Genomic DNA, 19,667 nt, shown 5'->3' with positions numbered 1-19,667 from the left:
CTTTTCTTCTCCTTTCATTCAAAATAGTTAGAATTTTAAATGAAATCTATCTTCACTGTTCACCTTATTCTGCTTATGCATATATCATTCACAGGTAAATATCTGGTGTACTGTGATGATTTCCTTTTCTACTTTTTGTTTTCTTGAAGTCAATAATTCCCCGGCTTATCAATCCATTACTAATTTCCCTCATACTCTCCAATAACTTCTCCCAAGGCCGAGAAGTTCCAGTGTGTTTTGGCCGTGACCCTCCCCAGGGTCTCCTCTTCTCCTGTCGGGGTGACTACTGTCCAGGCCCCGGTAGCTGTCGTCTTAGGGTTTTCTGCCCTTCTCCTTCGAGCAGTCCCTCCTGGCTTCCTGTATTGCTTGAGTCGTTGCTTTGCAGGAGCGCATCCCCAGTAGCTCACTCTTTAAAAGCTGGTACACAGGCAGCATCACGGCTCCAGGCACCAGACGCCCCTGTCTCTGAGGCTCACTGCTCCAGTCTGGAGTGACTCCCCCTCTGCGCCCAGGGGTCTGTTGTCACCCTGCACCCCTGCCGCCCTCCCTGGAGATTCCCTTTGCTGCTCTTCTCCTTGGATCTCCTGTCCTCTATATCTCACTTTCATCTCTTTTCCAGTTTATGTCCTCATTTCAGTGGAAGACATCCTTAAGATAGTCACCATATGTAGCTACTTTAGAAAAAGGGAATTGGGGCTCAAAAACTGAAGGAATGCCCCCAAGTCACCCTGGTAAGTGATGGGCTGGACTTCAAACTCAGCCCTTTTGCTGACCTAAGCACCTGCCCTTTCTCTGGCTTCCACAGAGGGAGCGGAGGGAGCGCGGGAGAGCTGGCATCTCTCACGTCTGTGAGGAGTAAAGAGAGCAATGGCCCTGCCCCAGCGGCCTCGGGGAGCTGGAGACCTGGACATCTGGGGCCATGCCTGCATCAGTTACGTGGGCTCTGGGAAATCTCAGGTGACTTGGAAAAGAGCATTATAGTAGAATCGAGTGTCAATTCTCAGATTTAGACACGGTTAGGTCCAAAAGTGAGGACGACTTCCTAAGCTTCCTGCTCTCGATCAGCCCTCAGCACTGACTTCCTCTCTCATTTTGCTGGCCTCCGGGTTCATCGTTGTTATGACTCTCTGCAGTCCAACAGAAGACGTCTAGAAGGAACCATTCAATGAGCACAGGTGAGTTACAATGGCAGCACTACTTCTGCGTAACTTTATTTTATTATTTAAAGGAAAAAGAACTGAAGAAGGGGACAAGACGCTGACATCTGAGTGACTAAAAAACAAAGGAATTGGACTAAGAGGGGTTTAACTGAAAGTATTAAGGAAAACATAGACATACTATTGTGTATCGTAATCTTATGTATTTCCTTCTATCCATGTTAATATATTTTTTCTCTTGTGATTGTTATGACCATGTAAACACAAATGGAGTTACTTCAACCGGGAAGTTTAGAGAAAAAAATAACAGACAAATGGGATTTGTAGCAATTTAATTAGCCAGTTTATATACCCCACGTAGCCATGGTCTTCAAAGAAATGTGATTTTGTTTTCCCTACTGCCTTAGTGTGTGTGTGTGTTTGTATTTTATTGCTTGTATAATTTATCTATTCTCTGCATTTTTTCCAATCAAGGATGAAATTGAGAGGAAACTTGACTGGTGTCGAAATACGGATTATTTTAGGGGCTGGCCCTGTGGCTGAGTGGTTAAGTTCGTGCGCTCTGCTGCAGGAGGCCTAGTGTTTCGTTGGTTCGAATCCTGGGCACGGACATGGCACTGCTCATCAAACCACGCTGAGGCAGCGTCCCACATGCCACAACTAGAAGGACCCACGACGAAGAATATATAACTATGTACCAGGGTGCTTTGGGGAGAAAAAGGAAAAAAAAATCTTTAAAAAAAAATACGGATTATTTTAGAAACTTAAATAAAAAGACCCAGTGACTTTTTTATGAGGGCACAACGGCCCTCTTCTTCTCAAGAAAATATTGGGATAGATTGGAAACACTGGAATGCTCTATTTGAAAGTGGCACTGTCAGAAAAGTCTAGAATGTGGGGCTGCCAAAAAAAAAAAAAAAGGCAAGGCTATTCCAGATCACTTTCCATTCTTCCATCCTTGAATTCCTGCTACTTTTCTTATTTGTACTTATAATAATAATAGTATTGATAACAGCTGATATTTATATAAATGCTTACTACATGCCAAGCCTTGTCCTAAACCTTAACAACGGTTAACTTAACTTATGGGTTGACATGGGTCCCATCATTATTCTCATTTCACAGAGAAGGAAACCAAGGCACACAGGAGTTAGCACCTTGCTCAGGCCACACAGCTGGCAGTGGCAGGAGCGAGGAGTGGCGCCCACGCAGGCTTTCTGCATCTTCTGTCTTCCTGCGTCTTCTCACGCTTTTCCCGCTCCCGGAGCCCCCTCCCTCTCTCCAACTGACACCTGCTCAAATCCTAGATTATTTTTCATGACATAGTTCAAATACATCTTCCTTGAGAAACTTTAGTGGGAATCAGATCTTTTTCTGAATTTTCTTAACACTTAACTTGTACAGATCTCTTTCTCTTTTCACTTAACAATTCAACGCGCGTGTCCTAATGGTTAATGTATTTCAGATCGTGCATGACCCCTGGGGAGTTCCTGCTTTCAAGCAGCTCGTGGTCTGGGGAGCGGGGAGGTGGACGGCTGAACCGACAGTTCATGCAACAGAGGGATTAGTGCTGTGCGAGAGCACTGCAAAGCGTGCTCGCCTTGGGGGGAATCTGGGCTGGGGGTCGGAGAATACTTCCTGGAGGCCGTGGCGCTTTAGCTGAGTCCCGGGCTCAGCCAACCTAACAAGGCGGGAGAGCTGAAGGGTTTTCTTGGCAGAGGGTTCAACACAGACAACAAGGGAGGTTTGGGAAACTGCAGTGAGTTCATCATATGGAAAGTTCAGCGTGAGACCTTAAGCTGTGTATTCACGGCAAGTTCTGACGTGTGTGGCTGGGCTGGCTGGGTTTATTCACACAGCAGTCACTTGGCCCCGCTGATCTCACGGAGGCTTACTCAGGGTGCCCATCTCCAAAGAGCGAGAAGCCAAGGTCGCCGATTGTTCTCCTCGGCTGAGAACCAGACATGGGAGGGGCTCACTGCTGGGGAGAGGAGCAGTTTAGGGGTACAAGGCCGAGTGGAAGATTCCTCGAGGAAGGCAGGACTAGGTGTGCACTGTCGCTCAATGCCCACTTCAGTCCACCAACTAGACTTGTGCCTTTCTTCATTGGGATCCATGTCCTCCTATTCCCCGGGACACGAGAATGGCCTCGAGGCTGTCTATGTCAGGGAATGCTGTGTTTGCAAAAAGTAGTAGGTTCGACGCCTTCCTTCCTTTCTTTCTTATAGAACAAGCTTATACATTTAACTGCTTTTTACTTTTTATTTTATTTATTTATTTATTTTGAGGAAGACTGGCCCTGAGCTAACATCTGTTGCCAATCTTCCTCTTTTTTTTTCCCCTCCCCAAAGCCCCAGTGCACACTTGTAGGTCATTCTAGCTCTCCTACGTGGGATGCCGCCTTAGTATGGCTCGATGAGCGGTGTGTAGGTCCACCCAGGATCTGAACTCGTGAACCCTGGGCTGCCAAAGTGGAGCCTGTGAACTCAACTACTCAGCCACTAGGTGGCCGTAGACACCTTTCCAGCTTCACCTCAGCCTCTCTCCTCCCACAGCCTTCGTTCCCTCCCATCTTGGCTGGGGGTGGTGGGGGGTGGTGGGGGCTGGGGGGAGGGGGAGTGGGCACTGTGCTCCTCCTTCCCTAGCTCCTGGAAGTAGGGGACTTCAGAGCTGTAGCCACCGGGGAGGCCACAGGCCTGCAGCAACATACATGCTCCTTTCAGAACACTGCCAAGTCTGACAGAATTTGCATGTGAATTCAAATCACAACAGTCAAAGGTATTCAAGTTTTTTCCCTCTAACGTCCTTGTCCTCCCACCCTCTATGGTGCTGTTGCTCCTGAATCCATCATCAGAGGCAACTTCCTTTAAAGATGTGTCATCTGAGATGACTCAACAGTGGGATCAGGATACAGCATTAAGCTACAAGGATTTTCAATCCAACACTAAGGTGAGAGCACTCTCATGTGTCCTATGTTCTGGGAACTTCTTTGTGTCTACACCGTTGGTAGTTTTTCTTAACTAGTCACCACAGCTGGAAAACAAAAGCACACATTTGCTACCTGCTCAGCATCTTACTTCCTGGACATCCTCTAATTCTTGGGGAAAGGTCAAGGCCTTTCAATGTCTTCCTCCTTATAAATTCAAGAGTATTGAGAAGCAGGTCTTACATTTTGAAATTCACAATTCATTTAATAGCTATCTTTTGAACATTTATCCGGCATTCTAGGAGCTGGAGATATAACAGAGAAGAAAATAGACGAGAAGCTTGTCTTAATGGTGCTTAATCCTGGTGGGAAGGGAGAGACAGTGAACAAACATGTAAACATATGTCAGATAGGGGTAAGTGGGATGGGGAATATAAAGATGAACGTATTGTGAGTGTGTGTGTGTGCCTGTGTGTGAGCACGCGTGTTTCGAGTTTACTCGGGTTAGTCACAGGCTTCTCCCGGAAACAGTGACAGCCTGAAGGAGCCTGAAGGAAGAGAGATGAGCCAGCAGCTCTGTGGGGAGATCCCAGCAGGAGAGCCAGTGGGGGCGCAGGCGTGAGGCCGGAGACGCACAGTTTAATGGACTAAAGCCTCAAGATTGCTAGTTAAACGGCATAAATCAACGTAGGATTTAATTTTATATTCTCCATGCTTTGTCTTTGTTCAGGCCACAAACACTTCTTTACTGCATATGCATCCTTCTGTGCTTGCGAAATATAGAAATGCGAGAGCAGACTTCTAATGTGTGAGTTGTCAGTGTGGAAGAGGGAGCTCGTGACAGCAGCACAAGCCTCCTCGGCTCTCACGCCTTCCGAGCCGGGGTCTCAAGGTCACTGTAAAAGCATCCCAGCAAACGCTTTCGAGAGCTTTCTTCTGTCAGAGCAGCCAAGGGACTTTCAGCATCCACACTCTGAAATTGCAAACTTCAGAGCGGTCATTCGCTTTTCCAACGTTGAAGTTGCTTAGACACCGACAGTAGAGTGGTGGCTGTGGGTAACCTGGGGTTTTTCTCACTGGGGTGTCACTGGTGCTTTTTCTATCTGCTCAAATCTCTCGTAAGAAGACATTGGTATCCTTTAAGAACAGTTAGCTGTGATGGACTACACACTTGCGTTATACATTCTGGGCAGGAGGTTTAGTATTTACGAAAGAATCTAAACAACTTCAGCTTCAGCAAACCAAAAGGACAGACAGATGCACACGCACTTGCACACACACGACCAGTTCGTGAGGCGAACACACCTCTTCTAGTATGCTGGATTCCCAACGTTTACAGTTTAAGTGTATTTCAAAAGAAAATCAGATCAGTTCTACAGTGCAGATTGCTAAACTGTTTATTAGATTGACATCTAAGGGCGAAATACCTTGAGCGCATCATCTTAATTTTTTATAATGTGCCCACAATTGAAAGAGTCTTCAATTTCAGATCAAACGCCAAGAAAGGTATAACAAATCTTAAATTTAAAAAGTCAATAGTCTAAAGAGGCTTCCATAAAGGGCTGGATAACAAGATAAGGATCATGTAAATTGAAAAGGTGAAGACTGAAAAGAAAAGCTATCGATACCTAAATATTCCAGGGCAGAAGTAACGAGCAAACTCCTGAAGCATTGCACACTTTCTCAGGTAGGCATTTCTCCTTGGTGCTTCTACAACATCTTACTCAGACACATGCACCCGAGTCCCAGCTGTGGTGTCGGTGTTCACGGTCTGTCTCCATCAGTAGTCTCGAGGGCAGGAAGCATGATGTTTTGTTTCCCCTGTGCCTGGCACAGAGTCTGACACATGGTTTGTGCTGAACCAATGCCTACTGAGCAAATGAATGAATGAAGGCTGGTGACCAAGGAGCTCTGAATGAGGGTGGGTGCACTCTGTGACAAGTTAATATCCTATCAAGGAAAGAAAATAAAAGTGCCCGTTTAAACCACGATTGTAAAATAAATGCAACTCATTATCTCTAAGAATAGGCACAGGCTAAAAACAGAAACAGTTCAGAAAGGATTTAAATAAACTAATGGATGATGGTTCCACAACAGATTATTTGAAGAAAGCTAGGAATGGAAAAGATCAAACATGTCACTAAGATACGTGTATCCAGAGAGCTGGGCAAAGGTGATGGTGCCAGGTATGCAGAAGGTGCTCAGTTAGAGCCTTCCCACCTTCTTTTGTGGTTGAAGGGCAAAAAGTCCTGGGTCAACTGAAGGCTGTTCCTAGTGGCACACAGATGCTTCCCTGGACAGGCTGCTATCTCCCATTGGAGGGGGCTGCTGCTCTCACAGGCCCCACCTTTCAGAGGGCTCAGTGAGGGGCCCGCCTGCCGCTGTGATGCTTGAAGAGCTCGTAGAAGTAGGATCTGAGTGATGCATGGAGCAACACACGGAAAAAGCTGGGGTGTGCTCAGACGCCTCTGCATCTTCTCCACATCAGTCTCCTCCTGAGCCTGACTCTCCTTCCTCCTCAGTATTCCCCGAATCTGTCCGGCTCTTCCCCTCCCTGGCCTTTGCCCCAGCCCTATGGGGCCAGTTCCTGGACGACCAGCATTTGTGCTTGTCTTACTGCTTTCAGCCACACACCTACCAAGATGAAGACCCTTACTTAAAGGCCATCCACCACGCCATCAGCTCCTCGGAGGGGACAGTGGTCACTTAATCTGCCTTGAATTAGAGGCCCCTTCTCCATCGGTGCCGCCACCTCTCCCTGCTATTCCAGGTGCCCATTCCCCACCTTTAGCCGTCTCCCCATCTTTCCTCTCCAGTGTTCTTATCCAAGCCTCTTGGACCACCTCCAGCACCTTCTCACCACTGTGTCACTAGCGAATCCTTCATGAAGAAACCCACCATTCCTCAGCGACCTCTCAACCTTAGAAATGTGTTTCTTTATACCAAAATTCCAATTTGCAAATTAAGCAATGACTGTGATTCATATTACAATTGGATTCTTTGCTTTATAAAAGAATTTTCCACAGTATTCTTCATTGTGTTGTTTAAAGCTGCATTTAAACAATAATTTAATTCACAAGAATTAGATTTACACGTATATATTATCCTCCCGCCATATTCTAATGTCTTTATGGACAGTTGCTTTTAAAAAAACTACCCAGGAGCCGAGCACCTTGCCTCCCACAGAGTTAGTCAATAAACAGTTGCTGATGAATGGATGAACAAAATGAAGAGTAATAATTTATTATTTCTTCAATAACAACAGAGCCATGTGCACAGTTGGTCACGATTAATGCTTTTGGGGGAAATCTGACTAACAATTCTTAAGGGCTTACCACGAGGTGAATTTATGAAGAAACCTCAATTTTCATCTCACTCCTCTTCCCTCTATATCTACCTGGTAGATTGAGGGCCGGGAGGCGTGTGCGTGCAGCAGCAGATCATGAGGGGATTCTGTGTTACGATGATCAGGTTTTGACAGTGGTGGTTAATAACACTGTCAGGTCTTGTCAGTTTTGTTTATGTGCCTATTTCTCTGGGGTCCACAATGAAAATGATAAAAAGTGACTTTAATTAGGATCCCAAGGTAGAATGCTTGTTTGACGCTTAGAAAAATTTAGCACAGTAGACACGAGTGAGTCTTTATTATCCATTCCTCAGTTCCCTTTCATTTTATTCAAGTCTCAATAATGCACTAGAACAATTCATGGGAATAATACTACATTTGGAAATTTGGAGAGATTCTAAAGTGTGTATTTGTGTCTCTATGCAGCTCAGAACAAAGATTTTCCCACATAATCAGCCTAACATTACTTGTGTGTTAACTTGGGAATCCAGGAAGGGGGCACAAGGCAATTCTGTACATTTCAAATTCATAAGAAATTTTTTTATCCACATTAATTAACCATCGATGATCACAGAAGCTGAGAAAAGAATTAACAAGAGTGGCAATTGAGCTAAATCTTACAGATGGCAGGATCTAACAAGGTGTGTCCATAACAAGACCCAAGATCTCCCGACAAGTGAACGGGGATTTCACTGTACCCGTGCATGCTAGTAAGGGGCATCGTAAGTGTGAAGCCATCCTTCGAGAGCTACGTACTCGAGATCCAGTTGGTCCCTTCGGCGGTGAGTGAATTATCCGTGATCTTTCCCGGAGTCCCAGGCATCCCTGATCCATGGCGCTGTGCCACGAGGCTGCCAGTCCACCATGGCCAGGCCTCCCTGCCCGCCTCTTCCACTTCAGTCTCTTCCTAACCCTTTGTGTGACGGTTGATCTTAAATCCAGAAGCACTATCTAAATGCTTTCACGGAAAAATTTATGGCCAATGTCAGAAATGTTTCTCCATGCACTCTCAAAGTGGGCTCCGAACAGAGATGGGGAAACGCGCACCCAGAAAACGCTTTTCAGTCATTCACAGGAATAAACAAAAGAAGGGAGGCTGGTCAGCAAGTCCGTTAACCAGCATTCACTGTGCTCACAGGCAGCAGAGTCCCATGTTAGACCAGACCAGGGGGATGTGGGTGCTTGTTTATCCCTTGGCTCCAAAGTGATTTTATTAACTCTTTAGAAGTAACTAGAGCACTAAGGAAAAACTATTATACACACGCGCGCACACACACACGTATATTTTTCTCTTATCATAGTGAAACAAACTATGGTCAGTGTTCAAAAAGTGCACAAAACAAATGTGTACTCTATAAAAAAATGATTATAATTGGTTGCACTCTGAAATTTCTAGGTCTCCCTACCTCCTCACAACTCCATCCTTGTCCCCTAAAAATAATATAGTTTTTCATGAAATACATCATGCCTTTTTATTTTAAATGGGCTAAAGATTCATTTTTGCATGGTTTGTTTGCACTACTTTTGGTTAGTTCTAAAAGGGTCTTGATGTAAATAAATAAATGAACTTACATAGATGTAAATATATGAATGTTTGTTCATCTTTTCTGTTCTCATTTCCTCTGTGTCATATTTTCCTCACTTGCCTGTTTTTAATTTTTTTTTTATTGGATTGGATGATCTTATATATACCACCTAAAATTCCTTCTGGACCAAAGTGTGATTTTAATAAAACAATAAACTTACTTACTGGGACATGTTGACAACTAACATTAGCATTTTCAAATATTTAAAGTAAAAACAGATTCTAACGTTTGTAGCAGAAAATAATACTTTAAATAACATCTCCCCATAACGCTAAGTATGGATGCTTAGAGAAGCGAGCCACAGATGTAGCATCCAACTAGAAAAGATGCAAATTAAATTCTTCCTCAATCTAAGTGGAACATTAAAAAGCAAATTATAAAAGATGTGCACAAGTTTATTGAAGCACAACCCTTACTCTGGGCAACTTCATGCTCTAAACTCTTCTTTTCCCTTCATTTCATTGGCCTCCAATTTCATTTTCCCTATTCCCCCATGCATTTGATGCCCAGCAATTGTTATGCATTTTAAAGCATTATTCCATATGGAGGGATTGCTCTAAAAACTGCCTTTGGAATCTTGGAATATTTTCATGGCTGCTTCTCTGGGCTCTTATTCAGAAAGACCAATTTCTAGGCATTGGATTCTGACAAATGTCTGATATAAAGACATTTAAGTGTCTTCCATGTTCTTACATTTGGGAAGTGGGGCACAGGATGGAGTTGCTAGGTGGGGAGGCAGCCTCTGATCGACGCCCTGCTGCAGGACTGACCAGGGCCTCCCCGGGGGGGACTGGGAGCAGGGTCTCCTCAGCCGCTGCCCAGAGGGCGGCCCTGGCTCTGCTCCACGTGGGTGTGTCTCTCCCTCACACCTTGTGGAGCAGGGTGGGGAGCCCTGGTGCAACTTTTCTCTCTAACTCACTGCTGTGACCCCAGAGACACATTCAGCTGGGTCCCAGGACCCCAAAGACGCACCACCCTCTTACTTTTGTATAAGAAAATAATCATGTACTTACTACTATGCTATCATTAAAGAGTCAGCAAACAATGAGAATCTTTTCCTTTTGCTTCAGAGTGGTTTGCTGTTGCCCAAAGTAGCACATGACCTGAAGGAGGCCGGGCTATGGGACATGGCCGGACTTTGGGACAGAGCCATTTGAGTCCTAGGTCCTCAGTGTACTGTGCTGTATGTTGTTGGCAAGGAAATCCACCTCCCGGATCCTCTTTCAATCTGTCCGACGGTTAATGGGAGCCACGACAAAGAGATACTGTATGCAGGGGCCAGCAGTACCACTGTAACCACTAGCCTTACCCTCTCACATCCTACTTCCCTTTGCAGGAAACGAATTTCAGATGAGTAGCGAGAAGTAGAGAGCAGTTAGTTCTCATAATCAGGTAACCACCGCTTTCAAAGGACAAGCAGCAGGGCTGCCCTCCAGAAGGCCCAGTGGCTCCAGTGAGAAATTATAACAGCGAGCCCTGTGATTTTTGTACATCATCTCACTGAATCTTCTCAGCAACCTCTGAGGTGGGTATTATTACCCATCTTCACAACAGGGCACCCAGACTTGGAAGTGAAATGTCTTGTCTGGCTAATGCATTTGAAACTCACTCTGACATCAGCATCCACACACTGACCACCCAGCCACACTGTCAGACCCTCTGAGGCTCCGTGTGCACGCAGTCAGTACAACTTACTTCGTCCACTCTAAAACTACCGAAAACATCGCCTAGTCTTTGTTTGTTTGATGAGGAAACAGAAACCAGACAGGCAGCCATATACCTAAGGTCACACAGCTAGTGACCATACAATTGGACCTAAAACACCATCAGAAAACCCGGACTTGGTCTCAGTGGGTTCCTTCAGGGAAGTCAAGGTACTTCTAAACTCTCTGGGCTTCCAGCATCTGCCTTTCTAAATGGCTTCATTTTCTTCATAGCAGTCTTAACTACCTGACTTTCTATTTGTTTGTTTGTGGTCTGTCCCGCGCTGGAAGGCTGGCTCCCAGGTCAGGGACCTGGGCTATTTCACCGTCAGTTGTCTCCCCACCACCCACCACCCACCAGTAAATGGGCACCTGTGAGGACCTGTGGAGTAAGTGGGTTTCTAAGTCCATAAGTCTAACCACCTGTAATTAGTGAGGGTTAATGAGCATGGGTCACCTCTTTCAGCTAACGAATTTATATCTTAACAGGGGTTTCCTGTAGGACTTTTACACCAAGGAGAAAATTCGGTGAAGAATCGCGGCAGTTGGTTTGGGAGTCGAGTGTTAGGCAGAATCTTTGCGTCCGTTCAAATCACCCTTCTCAGGTAACCCCCATCCCTTGAGGGGTGGACTGGACCTGAATTCCACGACGTAATTTAGTGACGATTCCAATGGTGGAAATTTCAGGGAGGAAAGAGAAACCATTCTGGAGGACCACTTGTTCTGTCGGGGGGGAAACAGCTCAGCACCAACGGCTTTAGTGCTTGTCAGTCAGACTGTCCCTGTCCCCTATGTGAACTTCCTTAGGCCTGTCATTTTTCTTACGCTATTTTTATTTTCTGGAATTAGCAATTTGACTGTTTATAAAAAATACGGGTTTTTGAGAATGGTGGAGGGCTGCACTGCATTAAAAGCAGACAATTATGATTGCAATTTGCAATAGAATCAATGCAATTTTAGTTATATATTAAAAATACATAAAATTTTAACTGCTCTCTTTGTTATGACGAGCACATAGCGCAAGTCATCGTTAAAAATTCTAGGCAGACCCTCCCCCCCCCACCCAGTTAGTCTAATACTATAATTAGGACCAAGGGATTTAGTCAGGACCTCCTTGAAACTCCCTTAGCACAATTCAGGCACGGGGAAATGGGTGTGTGTGTGTGTGTGTGTGTGTGTGTGTGTGTGTGTCTGTGTGGGCGCGCGCGCTTTCGCCGCCTGAGGGTGGGAGAAGAAATTGTGAAATAGGAATCCTGTGTTTGCTTATTTACGTTGCCACCTATTTCTCCACCCTATTCTCTTCGGGTTTCCTTCCAAATCAAATCATCTGCCCTTCTTTTCCTCGGCTTCCTCAACCCCGAGGACTCAAAAGAGGTGGAAAGCGACTCCGCCTTCTTATGAATATGCAACAGCAACGGGTTGGGAGGAAGCTTGAGAGAAAAACGCTGCAAGAAATTCAACCTGAGCCGGCCTGAAACGCCTGTGGCAGGCCGCCCCCCACACCCCGTCCTTCGGGGGCCGTCAAACAATAGCACAGCCCGGGGCTCGGAAGCCGAACTCGCCGCCGAGGACGAGCCCGCGGAGCCGTTCATCGCCAGGGAAGTGTGGCATCTGAACAGAGCCGATCTGAACTCTCCAGGGAGTCGGCGGTCGGACGGATTAACCGCCTCCGGACGGAGCGGCCTGAAGGTCCAGCCCTTTGTCGTGCAAATGAGGAGGGCGCAGGGCCCCTCGGGGCGGCTCTCGCCCAGGCCGAAGTTTCCCGTCGCTTCTCCGTGACTCCTTCCCACTTTGAGCTCGGCGCGGGATGGTGAGGCCCCTCCGAAGGCTCCCCTGCTAACCTGGAGGAATGCTGAGAAAGGTGAGTGGTCTTTCTGCGCCGGTTGGCACCTGTCCCTCCCTTCTAGAGAAGGGACCACCACGCAGCAGGTGGCCGGGATCCCGCGTCCGTGGAACATTTTTTCTGCAACAAGGGTGAGAGGAGGCCAGGATCAGGGGCCCCGGGTAAGAGACCGGCAGGCCAGTCAGTGCGGAGGAGCTTTGAAAAGTTGCCGCGGCCGCAGCAGGTGCTGGGGGCGAGCGCGCAGTTGCGCCCGGCGCCGCGAGCACAAAGCCGACGCGGCGGCGCGGCGCTGTTGCCATGGCAGCGGGGGCGGGGCGAGCCGCGGCGTGCCCAGGTTGCCGGGCGACGGAGGGGCGCAGGGGAGGGGGATGCGGAATCCTTGGGAGCCTCTCGCCTGGGTGAGCCAAGTCTGAAGTTTCTTTGGATGCTTGTCTCAGTGGGTAGTTAACTCAGCCACTTATCCTTTCGTTAGGGCATCAGGATCTGGGCTACTACCTACGTAATGCCATATTACTCTGCTTTTGAAAATATTTGGATTGTGTTCCGATGAAAGACATGAAAAAAGTTAAAGGATACTCATTTCTAAAACGATAAAAAAAAAAGGTATACTGCTTCCTCATTTTCAATGTAGTGTCTGCTGATAGATATTCCTTGATTATCGTTTTCAGAAAATAAAATACAGAACCTGGTTTGGATCCATGAAAACGAGTTGGCCTTCAGCCTTTCCAACGTATTAACCAAAATCTTTACAGAAGAAAAGCACATACAGCAGATAGTACACACAGTATTAAAAATTCAGGACACGACTTTCATGAAGGATGGGAGAGAATCAACTTCATTTTATTTCACTGGGTATTTTCTTACATGTAAACGTGCCAGATAATTTTGGCTTATTATCTCAGAGATTACTTGTTTTAGCCGTACACTACAGAAAAAAGAAATTGGCAAGGAATTTGAATTATCTTTTCCAGAGCAGTGATTGGCACCTACAGTGGCATTCACCCCCACCCCCACCCCCTTTTCCTTTTATCTTCCTGTAGCTAAAGGTATCTTTTGGTATTTTTAATCTGTTTCTCCTGATTTTAATTGTTTGCCAAAGACACCGATCTGTTACTAGTTCTTAAGATGTATTCCACACCCTAGTTTATTTCTTCCTCTGCCTCCATTTTTCAGTTATCTGTGTTGTTTATTTATTCTTGTATTCATTCATCAAATATTTATTGAGGCTCTACTTTGTGCTGTGTACAGTGCTAGACTTGAGAGAAAGGAGTAAGTGGTGAGAGGGACATACAAAATTTAATTAGAAAAATGCACAGTTAAGGGAGAGGAAAAGGCTAGGAAGTAACTATAATCCACCATGATATTCTCATTTGGAAATTCCCCCCGCGATGACCGGTGGCTGGCCCCCCTGACTGGCAGCGAGCTTTGCACTCCATCAGTGTCACACTTGTTGTACCCGGGTGGAATATAAGGAAGACGACGCTCACTAAAGTGCTGTCATCTGCTCCAGAGCTTCCAGTCAGCAAGTGGTAGAGTAAGGATCCAAACTCAGATGGGACTCCTGTGACAGGCTGCTTCTGATGCGTTAAACCCTTGGATCCCTATGTTCCTATTGACCAAACTACCTCATTTTTATCATTCTTAATGAGTGTGAATTTCTAAAGAAAAAATATGCAGTTTTCTTTTTGGTTGAGATGTTTCTAAAGTCAGATATCGATTGCATTCCTGAAAAATACGTGTTTTTCCTACGGGAGTGTTGCTATTGTTGGTAATCTTTTTTCAGCAGTTCCTGAGAAGTTAATGAGAAAACAAAAATATGGTTCTGCAAATCGTGTTTTAAGAATATTTAGAGGTACTTATGTATTAAAGTATCTATTGTGCAAATTGTTATAGAATTAGATTTGTTTAAGGCAAAATATACTACTTAGTTATCATTTAGGTTTTTATTACCTTTCCTGATTTTAAATATTTTTTTGTCTTGTATCTTTTTTTTATTATGGTCATAATAGTTTATAACATTGTGAAACTTCGGTTGTATATTATTATTTTTCAGACATCATATAAATTCGTCCCTTCACCTCTTGTGCCCACCTCCCATCCCCCTTCCCCCTGGTAACCACTAAACTGTTCTCTTTGTCCATGTGTGAGTTTATCTTCCACAAACGAATGAAATCATACAGTGTTTATCTTTCTCTGTCTGGCTTATTTCTCTTAACATCATACCCTCAAGGTCCACCCTTGTGGTTTCCCATGGGATGATTTTGTCTTTTTTTTATGGCTGAGTAGTATTCCATTGTATTTATATACCACATCTTCTTTATCCATTCATCCATTGATGGGCACTTGGGTTGCTTCCAGGTCTTGGCCATTGTGAATAATGCTGCGATGAACGTAGGTGTGCATATATCTTTTTGAATTTGTGATTTCATGTTCTTTGGATAAATATCCAGAAGGGGAATAGTTGGATCATATGGTAGTTCTATTTTTAATTTTTTGAGTACTTCCATACTGGTTTCCATAGTGGCTGCACCAGTTTGCACTCCCACCAGCAGTGTAGCAGGGTTCCCTTTTCTCCACATCCTCTCCAACAATTGTAATTACTTGTCTTTTAAATAATAGCCATTCTGATGGGTGTGAAGTGATATCTCATGTAGTTTTGATTTGCATTTCCCTAATAATTAGTGATGTTGAACATCCTTTCATGTGCCTGTTGGCCATCTGTAAATCTTCTTTGGAAAAATATCTGTTCATATCCTCTGCCCATTTTTTGATCAGGTTGTTCATTTTTTTTGTTACTGAACTGTATGAGTTCTTTATATATTTTGGAAATTAACTGCTTGTCTGATATATGATTTGCAAATATTTTCTCCCACTTGATGTGTTGCCCTTTCATTTTATTGATGTTTTCCTTTGCTGTGCAGAAGCTTTTTAGTTTGATGTAGTCCCATTTGTTTATTTTTTCTGTTGTTTCCCTTGCCTGAGGAGACATGGTATTCAAAAAGATACTGCTAAGACCAATGTCAAAGAATGTACTGCCTATGTTATCTTCTAGGATTTTTACGGTTTCAGGTCTTATATTCAGGTCTTTAATCTGTTTTCAGTTAATTTTTGTGTATGGTGTAATATAATGGTCTATTTTCATTCTTTTGCATGTGGCTGTTCAGTTTTCCCAAAACCATTTATTGAAGAGAATTTCCTTTCTCCATTGTATGTTCTTGGCTCCTTTGTCAAAGATTAGCTGCCCATAGATGTATGATTTTATTTCTAGGCTCTCAATTCTGTTCCATTGATCTGTGTGCCTGTTTTTCTGCCAGTGCCATGCTGTTTTGATTACTATTGCTTTGTAGTATATCTTGAATTCAGGGAGTGTAATACCTCCAGCTTTGTTCTTTTTTCTTAGGATTTCTTTGGCTATTGGGGTCTTTTGTTGTTCCATATAAATTTTAGGATTCTTTGTTCTATTTCCATGAAAAATGTCGTTGGGATTCTGATTGGGATTGCATTAAATCTGTAGATTGCTTTAGGTAGTATGGATATTTTAACTATGTTTATTCTTCCAATCCATGTGCATGGAATATCTTTCCATTCGTTTATGTCTTCAATTTCTTTCAAATAATGTCTTATAGTTATCAATGTATAGGTCTTTCACCTCCTTGGTTAAATTTATTCCTAGGTGTTTTATCCTTTTTGTTGCAATTATAAATGGGATTGTATTCTTGATTTCTTTTCTGCTACCTCATTGTTAGTATGTAGAAATGCAACTGATTTTTGTATGTTGATTTCGTGCCGTACAACTTTACGGTACTCGTTAATTATTTCTAATAGTTTTTTGGTGGATTCTTTAGAGCTTTCTACATATAGAATCATGTCATCCACAAATAGTGACAGTTTTACTTTTTTCTTTCCAATTTGGATCCCTTTTCTTTTTCTTTTTCTTGCCTAGTAGCTCTGGCTAGGACTTCCAATACTATGTTGATTTTAAATCTTTTAAATCAGATTTGTTAGCTTCTGCTGGCAGTGACTTTAGGTAGGTGATAGTTGGAAATTACTATCTGGAAAGTTGTCCTAGAAAGTTCATGTATGTACCTGGCTTGACCTGCAGTGAGATTTGGCTACATGTACCTGGTCACCGCTCTGAAAAACACTTTGAACTAATTTTATAAGTGTTTTTACTGTTAAAATGTTATTTTTCCACATACACTGCAGGATCCTTGAAGGCAAGAACAAGGTCTTTTGTGTCTTTAGAATTGTCCTCTTAGAATGAAGTATAACACTCTTCATAAATATTAACTGGCAGGAGAAACAAAAATAAACTGTTATCAAGCTAGTGAAATACAGTGATACTATGCTGTAAAATTGTAGCTAGTACCTATTTTACAGACAGGAAAACTGAGCTATGGTGATTAGCGTATAAAGTATTTTCCAATGTATTATCTGAATTGAACCTCACAACCACCATGCAAGAGTCCCCATCAGCATTTTGTTTTAAGTATATGGGAAAAAAGAAACTCAGGGAAGTTGAGTGACTTAGTCAGAGTCACCCAGAAAGGGGGAGGCACATTTTCTGATGATGTCAAGTGATTTTGCATTTTACCTTTGCAAACCAGACGCACCTGTGAGCTTTGGCAGACTGGGCGTCTCAACAGACCTGGCAATGCTGGGTGCATGACGCATTCTCTCCCCTCACCTTCCCAAGGCTCTCATCTCTTCTGGGAAGAAGATGAGGGAACCTCTTTAGTAGAAGAGGAGGCAGGGCAGGAGAAAGGAAGAGCAGGAGAGGGGCTCAGTGGAGGAAGACAAGTGAGTGTTAGGAAAAAGAGTGAAATGAAGTTGATAAAAGAAGAAAGAATATCGAAATTGGTGGTGAGGAGACCCCGGGGGCGGGGAGTATTAGTCTGCTAGATCTGCCATAACAAAGTACTGCAGACTGGCTGATGTAAACAATAGACATTTACTGTCTCACAGTTCTGGAGGCTGGAAGTCCAAGATCAAGGTGTCAGCAGGGTTGGTTTCCTCTGAGGCCTCTCTCCTTGGCTTGCAGACGGCCGCCTTTTCACTGTGTCCTCACATGGTCTTCCCTCTGTGTGTGTGTTTGTGTCCTAATCTCTTTTTCTCATGACACCTGTCATGTTGAATTAGGGTCCACTCATATGACCTCAGTTTACCTTAATTACCTCTTTAAAGGCCCTGTCTCCAAATACAGTCACATTCTGAGGTACTGGAGTTAGGACTTTAACATGTGGACTTTGGGGAGACACAATCCAGCCCACAACAGAGGAAAGTGAACTTGGTTTATGACTCTGAAGACAAGACCTATTGCAATTCTTTATTGTTCCCATTAGTATTCTCGCCTAGCAGAAGTAAATGTTTGAGCAAGTTGTGGCAATTTTTTACATCAGTATATTGCACTGGATGTATAAAGAACAAAAAGAGAGATTCAGTCTGAATTCTTCTATATTTAGCTCACTTCATACTTTATTTTCACTCTCACCTCTGCAGGATCAGCTTCAAACCTTGTCAGGTTCTGATGAGTGCAGACGAAGCTGACAACGACCCCATTTCCAGCTAGGTATGACCTGTCTCTCTGCCTTTTTTGAGTGGTGGAGTGATTTGAGTCACATGCATAGCCTGTGCAGCGTGATAAACCTGATAAGAAGGAAATCGCAATACCGAAAGGACAGTGAAGCGTAGATTGTACAGCTTTCAGAGCCGTGAAGATAAGCTACGGCAGCCTTCTATCTGGATAGCATTTTCCCTGTTTATTTCTAACAAGATGTGTTTGCTATATATTTCAGACTGTGAAAGGTAGCCAGAAGAATGTGAAGGTTTTCTCTGAGACACGGAACAGCTAAAAAGGTTGTAATTGGGATGTGTTGCAAAGACTCAAAATATTAAGATGCTGCGGCCACAGAGTAGCAGGGGTGAGAGGGAAGCCTGTGAGTATTGCAGCCAGTGCCTGCCCTGGGCTGGGCTACACAATCTGCTTTGTAAAAATAGGAATCAGTGCTACTTCAAGATGGCCAAAGAAGTTTCCAGAGTCTTCTGTAATAAAAGATTCAGTATTCAACAGTCATCAGAATTTCAAAGTCCTTTTGTTTGTCTCCTTGACTTCCTTCATTACTTCATATTCTGCCTTCAGAAGAGGTGGAGCATAGTTGTCCACTTTTCCTCATGTAATGTCTTGTCATTTGCTAAAGGAGTGTTAATAGGTCACTTCTTGGCCTTTTTCTCTAAGTTGAATCGGAACTCTGTCATTGTTTTAGGAATCCATTTCTATTACCATCCCACAGAAGCTACCCTCGCATCTTGAGTTGAGGAGTTGTTATTTATGTCTTCATGGCCTTCCCTCAGTCAATCTCCTTTGAGGACTATCCTATTTACTTCTAAATGTGAGACCCCGGGCTATACTCTGAAATATCCCAACTAAAGAATGTGTATCCAGTATACTTGGTGGCACTTTGTCAAGGAATACCAAAATCTTTCGAAATGTACTCTTTGGACGTGATCCACTAGCTTTCCAAGATGGGTGGTTTCAAAAACAGGTTCTTGTGTGGAATAGCTATTGTTATCCAGCCAAAAAAGAATGCCTATTCCTCAGAGCAGGGCACACTTAATTAGGAAGGGGATCGATGCCAGAACCTGGAGTTGGAAAAGTCAGCTTTGAAAGTTAGTACAAGTCCCTGAAGGGCAGAACTATATATTTCACCTTCTGATTTGAGCCAGACATTTGTGTAACTGGTCGGTTGTGCAAATCGTCTGGTACAGGCCCAGGAGGTGGGTTGGTCTGTTCAACGGCTGCTTCTATAACACCTTTTAATTAAAAGCTCGCCTCAGATGTACTCACTCCCCTCAAGTTAGGAGAAAAGAACCAAACACAAATGTATAGAGTAAGGAAAAACTACTGTTCATAGCTGTTCATGACTTCCCCAGATTTGGCACAGTGAGATACCCTTCTTTCCCCTGTGCTACTGAAGAAGGTCATGACACTGAAGTGGCTTAGAAGTTCCCAGGCAATCAACAAGTATTTATCAGTCACTTACTGTCTACTCAGTGCTGACAGGCCGTGAGAAAATATGTCACAGACTTTCTCCTCAAGCAGCTGATAC

General features: G+C 44.0%; 1 protein-coding gene and 1 long non-coding RNA gene across 5 annotated transcripts in view; one reads left to right on the top strand and one right to left on the bottom strand.

Moving 5' to 3' along the window:
- Positions 1-19,667, bottom strand: part of LOC139046594 (uncharacterized) — a 49,032-nt gene that overhangs the window by 20,010 nt on the left and 9,355 nt on the right. The gene's annotated exons all lie outside the window — the stretch shown is intronic.
- Positions 11,898-19,667, top strand: part of SPATA13 (spermatogenesis associated 13) — a 343,666-nt gene continuing 335,896 nt past the window's right edge. The window contains exon 1 of one of the 4 annotated variants that reach the window (XM_070520399.1): positions 11,898-12,579. In XM_070520399.1, the coding sequence (XP_070376500.1) occupies positions 12,568-12,579 (12 nt within the window). In that variant the 5' untranslated portion in view covers positions 11,898-12,567. The remainder of the gene's footprint in view (positions 12,580-19,667) is intronic. The other 3 variants (XM_044777432.2, XM_044777431.2, XM_070520397.1) reach the window with 3 other exon arrangements.

The sequence above is a fragment of the Equus asinus genome, chromosome 11, assembly GCF_041296235.1.
Source record: "Equus asinus isolate D_3611 breed Donkey chromosome 11, EquAss-T2T_v2, whole genome shotgun sequence".
Classification (NCBI taxonomy): Eukaryota; Metazoa; Chordata; class Mammalia; order Perissodactyla; family Equidae; genus Equus; species Equus asinus.
This window is presented reverse-complemented; position numbering and strand designations above follow the sequence as displayed.